This window comes from Cibotium barometz, chromosome 24 (genome assembly GCF_041138505.1).
Source record: "Cibotium barometz isolate CiBa-2024 chromosome 24, ASM4113850v1, whole genome shotgun sequence".
Lineage (NCBI taxonomy): Eukaryota > Viridiplantae > Streptophyta > Polypodiopsida > Cyatheales > Cibotiaceae > Cibotium > Cibotium barometz.
The window spans coordinates 50,417,163-50,425,887 of record NC_141069.1 but is presented as its reverse complement, the minus strand read 5'-3'; the positions used below and the strand labels follow the sequence as shown (position 1 = coordinate 50,425,887).

Below are 8,725 nucleotides of genomic sequence, written 5' to 3'. Positions count from 1 at the left end.
ACTTGGATTTTTTTTTGGTGAGGAGGAATGAGCCAAGCTAAGCACTTAGCGTCTCGAGTGTTAGAAATATTGCATGTCCCACAATGAGGATATAGGTAGGGCCTTAGTGAGCATTTGTGAACTTCACAAATAATCTTTTTTGCCAAAAAAAAATGTATAGAGGAGTGGCGAAATCTTTGACGGCCCGGGGACCTATTTTGTCCGCTGACAGAGATTGTCCGGCCCATAGGGTGTGTAAATGAGTGAACTGGGGACGGACATGTCGGTTGAGTTAACTGTCACCCCTCTCTCTCTCTCTTTCTCTCTCTCTCTCTCTGTCTCTGTCTGTGGCATCATCACCATCATCATCTCTGCGGCTTCGTTTATAGCAAGATGAGGCTGAAGTTATTATCCGTGAGACTCTGTGCCTTCATAGCCGCCGACAACAAAGTCGACGATTGGTTGTAGCAGAGAACATCTGGGTGCATGCAATGCTCGACCCAGATATTGATTCGTTGGAGAACAACGTCTTCGTGGAGTATTCTATGGAGCGGTTCGAGCACAGGATTTCAGCACAGCCACAGGCCATCGGTAGAACCTTACGATACAAACCATATCTCATAAGATTAATCAAAACGTGTCTTTAATTGCAGCATTATAAATAATAAATTCTGATCAAGTTTCAATTAATTTAGGTCATGCATTCGGTCGGTTCAATCAAGACGAGTCCGCCGGCAGGTGTAGCATCAAACGGGCGACTAGTATCGCCTCTTCATGCAGCACTTCCAGTAGCCATTCCGCGGCCAGCAGCGCCGACAGCTCTTCCGGCAGCGACGACAACGACGACACTCCTTCCGGCTTCCATCGTGACGGTCGAACGGCCAGCCTTCTCCACATCAACGACGAGCTTGTCAACCGGCTCGGCGTCCTACAAGAGGACAACGCCGCCCTCCAGCAGAAAGTCCGGCGGCTGCGCGCCAGCCAATACGACAACATGCTTTCGCCCGCCTTGACGGGCTCCCCGCCCGAAAACATCGAATTTAATGTCAGAGCTTCCGTCAAAGAATTGCCGGAGTACGGCCGACCGTCTGTTAAAGGGTTGCCGGGGGAACCGACGACGGAGGCGAAGTTCTTTGACCCATTGAGCCTTGATTTGTTTAAAGAGGAGGAGCTGCCGGAGATTGATTCTTTGAAGAGCGAGGTGGCAGACCTGTCGGAAGATAAGAGGCTTCTCCTAGCGGAGAACCACTGTCTGGAGAAGGAGAAGCGGGCGTTGGAGGAGGCTCTGGGTAAAGCTAGGCGGGACGTGGAGGATGCGGCCATTACCGTCGTCGACAAGATTTCGCCGGCCAACGGAAACGTCAGAACGCTCGCACTGGATTCCGACGTGCAGCGGTTGTGCAATCTGAGCCGTTTGTTGGGTGACGAGAATGGGCGGCTGCGATCTCAGAACCGAGATGCAGAGGCCGAGGTGCGGATGCTGAAGGATGAATTGGGCGACTTGCAGTCGCAGAACAGCCGGCTCTCTATAGAGTTCTCTTCGGCGAAGGCGCAGAAGGAGGTCCTGGAAGCGGAGATCGGGCGGTTGAAAGAGGCAGTGGGAAAGGTTAGCCGCGAGGCGGACATGGCAAGGGCCAGAGTTGTGGAGGAGATGGAGGGATCCCGGCGGACCATCGAGGGGCTGAGAGATGAGGAGAAGCGGCTGATCAACGAGAATGTGAGGCTGGAGAGGGATGTGGCGGCGGTGCTGGAGAGCTTGGAGGAGTTCGAGGAGAGGCAGGCGGCGTTAAGGGCGGAGAAACAGAGGGCAGCAGCCGAGACTGGGCGGCTGGAGGCTGAGCTGGAGGAAGCCCTGGAGCGGGTAGCCGGCGAGGTGGAGGCCAGGCGAAAGACGGTGGAAAGGGCGGAGAGAGCGGAGGCAGCGGCGCGCGACCTACGGCAGGAGGCCGCTGACATCCGGTTTCAGGTACAAGCTTCAACATTATGATGAACATGCCTTTCACGACTAAATTACCAATGAGCACGACGAGCCTCAGCACTTTGTTTTAAGATAAAATGATAATCGAACACATCTAGACCCGTTAGGTTGACCAGCCCCAATCGCGAGGGCTGAAATTTGAACCCTTCAATTTGAAGACCTTAAATTTAGAGAAATTTTTCATAAACTACGTTCACCTTCAAAATATATATGGTGGCCTTCTTTTGCAAGCCTATTTTCTAAGAGGCTTTTTTAGAAGGTTTGAAGGGCTTTCATGCTCTCTTGAAGGCTTTAAATTTCAGCATTACCACCAACCCCATAGTCTACCACATGACACATGGTAAATCGAAAATTATATTGCAAATTCAAATCCAAGTCAATATCATACTTACAAATACTTGCTACTTGCTAATGATAACATTTATTTGTCATGTAAGCTTATTCGTCTATAGTATTACATCCATTGAAATTTGACATGCCTTCATTTAAAACTAGCACCTTCTCTAGTTGAGAAAAGTAAGCTTATCCATCTATAGTATTACATCCATTGAATTTTGACATCTAAGCTTATCCATCTATAGTATTACATCCATTGAAATTTGACAAATTGATAATATTGATTTGGCATGTAATCAATAGTACTACATCATAAGTGTACATAACTCTAAATGAGCCACTATGTAAAACCTTCAAAAGAGAAGCAAGTCATTGGTTTATTCTATGTAAATGTAATCAATTAATTTAATTAGAACTTATTTTCATGGGGGACATTATTTATTTATTTAGAGATTGCACAATTTTATGAATGCACCTCCTGCACATTAAATAATTCCTAAAATAAAGCATTAGAATGAAGCCTACTTTTAAGGCCCTCGCAACTACCCCTACCCCTCCCCTCTTTTTGTGTCCTAGTATGGAAACTCCCTAATGTCCCACTGTGTGCTACCCATGTTTTACCTTATGTGCTAGAGCTCTCTTTCTCGGGCCACCTTGAGAGAGAGAGAGAGAGAGAGAGAGAGTGTGTGTTATATAAAGCATCTTTAAAAGACCCAATGGGGCTATGAGACCAAAAGTGATACAATAGTGTCCACATAATTGCATCATGGTACAAAAGAAAAACAAAAACAAAAACTAGAGCTATGAGTTGGGAATGCCAAATCCAAGTCATATGATACAAAATGGGATCATCATCATCATATAGCCTATGGAGCTAACCCCCCGATAGGAGGAGGGGGCCATTAACAATATCAAGCATGGGGGTAGCTTGTAGAAGGCTCTACATATCCATTGGGTGTGGGAAAGTGACTATGTGCCTCTCCAAGATCTCCTCAAGCTATGGCTGATTTCTGTGTTGCTCTCGTGAGGTCCAGGGAGTTTGGGATTTCAAGCTTGCTGTAGTGTTGTGGCCCAATCTAGAGTCACACCAAAGTGCGGTCTGGTGGTGGGTCGAGCACTCGAGAATGTGTGACTCAATGAGGATGTGGGTATGCCATCCATGGCTGGTGTCTTGTGGTTGAACAAGTGAGTGATGGTTGCCTAGGGCTAGGGTGGATGTCTCCCATTCAAGGTGGATGTCTCCCATTCAAGGTCTCGACTCTCTAATCAATGATTCTTTGTTGTAATGAAGCTCTACTAGGAAGAGGCCTAGACATCACTGATCTAGATAATCCATGATCTTGGATAAGTGTCCAAAACCCTCTCTGAAGAGACAGTGGAACCTCCCTCGAATCTCATAATATATGGTGCACCTACATATGGAGTGCTCATCTGACTCGACCTCCCTTTGGCATATAGTGCATATCCTCTCCTCACAAGGTATCTGCATGTCTCTCCTCGTATCTATCCCCAACTAATGCGATGGCATTAACAATTGGCCCACTGCAATAATTTGCATGGCATGTGACATGTATATGTCAAGATATCTGACCCTCAATATGAAACCATCCGCTATAAGCCTCATGAAAGTATCCTTGTAGTACTATTGTTTGTGTGATCTAGTGACTCATGTGTTGTGGTCCAAGTATCCTATATGCACAGTCCTAAAAATAAATCACATTGGTTCCTATCATCCTGAAAGAGCCTATTGAATGGGGAGTCCAGTGGTGGGAGGTGGTCCATCTTGAGTCTCTGTCTCATGAACCAGCTGCATACTCAACTATAACATGACTACCCCTCTACTGCTAGTTTCTTGGAAGACTATAGGGTGAGCCTCGGGAGTCTGTAGGGGGCCATGACATTGATGTATGTGATTGCCTGGAAGAGTGCCTCTACTGCTGTGGGTGCTATAACAAACACTGCTAGGATAATATCCCATGGGCTTGATGGTTAACTACATATCATATAGGAGAGCATCATGACTTAAAGCCTCTCTATCTTCGGCCATTTGGCCGCTATGAGATCGAGTGCCTTACTAAAAAGGTGCTCCATACATCAATGCCAGAGTGACCAAGGTGCCAAATAGCCACATCTTGGTCCTGGGCTCCTAGAAACAGGCCTGGAAGCATTTCCTCTCCATGAGAGCAAGAGAAGCATACCCTTGCATCAATCTAGCCTATGCACCATGGCTCATCGCGCGAGAAGATTGGTCCGGTAAAAGTGACTCCCAAATACACGAGTTTGCAATCTCCTTTGGGCTGCCCATGTAAGTGAAACTCAGTCGAGATGTGAAAAGAGGGGATGTGTTGAAGACCATAACTTGGTTTACTATGAGATCCCATTACCATGTAAGTGAAACTCAGTCGAGATGTGAAAAGAGGGGATGTGTTGAAGACCATAACTTGGTTTTCCCAAGGTTTACTATGAGATCCCATTGTACACAAAAGTCATGTTGTGTGCCAAGATGCCTGGATGGAGATGTGATGGGTGTGGGTGGGCATTTCTCCCAAGTTTTCTTCCCCAGCCCTCTTTTGGTATAAGCCCTTAACATGTGCTCATTTATTACATTTGGTTGTGTACTGGTTTATTTTTTGAGCATCTCACTCTCGAATTTGGCCAGTTGCAACCTCACATAGGAGATGCTCATGTGTTTTGTGGCATTCCTCGTCATACTAATCATTCATGGTGGTAGGGGATTTGGCAGTGGTGGATGAAAATGTGGCTAAGATTGTGGTGAGCTAAGAGGTGAAGTTGGCTAGTGGGAGATTGGGATCTATATATGTTAGATGTCAGTAGAGATGGTCAAAGGAAGTCGAGTCTCCATCATGGTGGAAGTGAATTTGGGTGTAGTGGGATATGGGTGGTGAGGATGGTCAGGAAAAGCTAAGGTGGAAGTGAATCTGGGTGTAGTGGGATATGGGTGGTGAGGATGGTCGAAGGAAGTCGAGCCTCCATCATGGTGGAAGTGAATCTGGGTGTAGTGGGATATGGGTGGTGAGGATGGTTAGGAAAAGCTAAGGTGGAAGTGAATCTGGGTGTAGTGGGATATGGGTGGTGAGGATGGTCGAAGGAAGTCGAGTCTCCATCATGGTGGAAGTGAATCTGGGTGTAGTGGGATATGGGTGGTGAGGATGGTCAGGAAAAGCTAAGGCTGAAGGAGAGATAGGCATGGTCGACTCCAAGGGGGATGGGTGGGAATGGTGAAGGCATGTATGGATGTGACTAAAGCTAGAGATCCCTTCAAGTTATCCATTGTACTTGAGCCTCCACCATGTGCGAAGCATGTGAGAGCTCTAAAAGAAGGCCAAAGAGACATCCCGTTGAAGATGGCTACGCCATGTGTGGTTTAGTAGCTCGAGGAACTATCTCCCTCATGCTATAATGTCCCCATGTAGGCGAGAGAGAGAGAGAGAGAGAGAGAGAGAGAGTCTTCCTTCATAATCCTTAGAGTCCTTCTAGCATGGCTGGGACATGCTAATCTGTGTGTGTTTGTTGTGCTTTGAGAGGAGAGTGAGAGAGGGAGGCAAATGAGTGATGGTGAGACTTAGGGTTTGTGAGAGAGCGAGAGAAGGGAGGAAGACATCTGCCTACACACTTAGCCCATGTCCCAAGCATGCAGAGTCCACAAGTGGCAAGCTTCCAATGTGGAAAGAATGTCTTGAAATAACGGCATTGGTTGGGCTTTGAGAGGGAGAGACTTTAGGCGAAAGTGTAAAAAATCAACCTTGTAAGGAACATAAGTGAAAGTCATGAACCTTTGACAAGTGACATACTTTGATAGGTCATGACCCTTAGTATAATTAATCGATCCATGAGAGCTAATTAATACTCTCTCTCAAGCTAAGCATCAATGATTCCTCTTATAACTTATTTAAACAATATTTAAAAATATAATTAGTATGCTTTTGATAACAAGTCACAAACCTTACATTAATTGATTTATTAATGGGACTTTGAATTTATGTAACAAGGAAGCTGACTTTTTGCAATGGGATAAGGTGACGAGATCCTAGCTATTTTACGATTTTAGGAAGTAGAAGTGACCCTTTGTATCTTTGTTCCTTATGAAAGGGTTTATCTAGTTATCTGATATAATAGAATTATATATCTACTTTTCCAAAAAAAGATAAATTTGAAGAGTTAATAATTAATACACTCTCTCAAGCTAATACATTAACGATTTGTTTAAACCTTACTTTAGTAACATTCCTTTTATAGTCTAGTTTTTTTTAATTGCACAGAGGTTTTAAAATCCCACACAGGGGGCAAAGGGGTGCGGGGTAGTGTCAGAAAAAAACCGTCCTTTAGTGTAATTGTCACAAAAATTGGTTGTAATTTTGGCTAGCCTTGAATTTAAAGATTCAAAATTTTTAAATTTTGGTTATAAAACCGATTAAGCTATGCAATTTTTCAATAAAACTGATTAAGCTATGCAATTTTTCAATGAAACTGGTTGAACTTTCAACAATGGTGCGGGGTCAATACTCCACCCCACTAGCTTAAGTTCACTACGTTGAGGCGGGGGAGATGGCCTACTGGTAAGGGCTCTATACCTACACCGTGATAGTTCAGGTTCAATACCTGCTCCATTCTCCCGCATGCCTAACGGCAAGCATGCGGTCTGTCAATTCCATCTCTAAAATAACCCTCCATTTTTTTTAAAAAAAAGTTCGCTATGTTGCCTAATCAATAAATAAAATAAATGTAATAAAAAATATAGGAATACTAAATTGATTTTTTGAAATCTTGACGTTATGATCTGCAGATGCAACGGATGGCTCAAGAGTTGGAGAATGAGAAGGCGGCTCGTGAAGGGGCACTTCAAGAAATGGCGCTTCTCCGCCTGCGAGAGCGTGCCCTGACGCAAGATATGAGGCAGCTCCGACAGCCAGGATCCACTACCGCCACCGATCATCCAGCAGCGCCGCCTCTCCTCCTCCTGCCTTCGCCCACTTCAGCTCTCGAGTCCCAGCTCTCCTCCTGGCTCAACGAGCGCTCCGACCTCCAAACAGTCGACAAAGAGCTCCAGCAACATATCCAGAAACTGGCGATGGGACTCTCCAACAGTCTGCACGACATGGAGGACGAGCTTTTCAAGTGGAAGGACATCACCGCTCACCTAGAGGTGGCGCTCCGGCAGGCGCGCGATCGCAGTGCCTTGTGTGAGAAGAACGCCAAGAGCCTCCTCTCGGACATCTTCCCCGGTGCTTCCTCCTCCTCCAAAAACGCCCTCCACGCTGCCGCTGCCTCCGGTGCGCTTGCCGGCTTTGGCTTGCTTGCCTACGTCAAACTCAAACACCACATGGGAACGCCCTAGTCTTCATGAGATAATTCTGTAATTTAAGTTCGAGTTGCTCTCAATTAAGCTACCTTTCTTGCCATTTTGTTTTCTTAGGGAGTATAATTTCTTCGTCTTCCACTTCCACTTCCACCTCCACCATAACACCACCACCACCACCACCACCACTTCTTCTTCTAGCATTAGGATCTCATAAAAGAGAAATTCTTCTTTGTTATGACCACCACTTCTTCTTCTTCTAGTAATAGGATCTCTTAAAAGAGAAATTCTTCTCTTTTATGACCACCACTTCTCAGAAATTCTTCTCTTTTATGACCACCACCACCACTTCTTCTAGCAGTAGGATCTCACAAAAGAGAAATTCTTGTCTAGTTCATTGTTGAGTTGGTGCCTTACATTGTCACTACCCTCCATTGATGGTATCTTTTGATGTCTATGAATGTGTTTTACATGTAGGTGCCCATAGCTACCCATAAAGCATGCCTATGCATCTAAAGAGGTGTTCCTTGCCCACCACAACATATATATGTATAAACCCCCCCCCTTAGCTCATCATCACACACACTTGCATTTACGTGATCTCTTCATAAAGTATGTTTAAGTGATCTTAATTGGAACTAAGCACAATTCTTCTTGGTGATCTTTTATGATTAGCTTCTAATTTCAATGGCATGCTTAAAAATTTACCCCAAGTGGACAATGTGCTAGAGGCTTTGAATGGTGCCCTCGCTTGTTCCATCAAATAGAGATTTCCACTTGAGATTATCTAGGTGTTAAAAATTTAGGTTGAATGGTTGCTAGTGAGGGTGATTACGAGAATTGTGATGCTTGAGTAAAGTTTCATTGACTCATCAATGAGCTTTTTGTTGATGATATTGGTCTCAACACATGGCTCATATTCCCATATAATTTCTCACTGCCCTTGTGAATTTTCTTAACACTTTTAGTTTTTTAAATTTGGTCCTTCATAATTAAAGGTCTAAGGATACAAAAGGAAAAAAATCTAGATCATGTGGTGTTCCCATGGGAATTGAGGAAACTCTTAAGGAGAGGTGGATTTAGTCCCTATAAAAAATAAATAAGACAGTTCATAG

The 8,725-nt window shown here is 44.9% G+C and overlaps 1 protein-coding gene across 1 annotated transcript; it reads left to right on the top strand.

The window, feature by feature from the left end:
• The first annotated feature begins 334 nt into the window (after nt 1–334).
• LOC147625415 (uncharacterized) lies at nt 335–7,793 on the top strand. The gene is made up of 3 exons (XM_086819014.1): nt 335–570; nt 675–1,945; nt 7,098–7,793. The coding sequence occupies exons 1-3, from the start codon at nt 471–473 to the stop codon at nt 7,647–7,649; spliced, it is 1,923 nt and encodes a 640-aa protein (XP_086675140.1). The 5' UTR covers nt 335–470; the 3' UTR covers nt 7,650–7,793.
• Nucleotides 7,794–8,725: the final 932 nt, after the last annotated feature.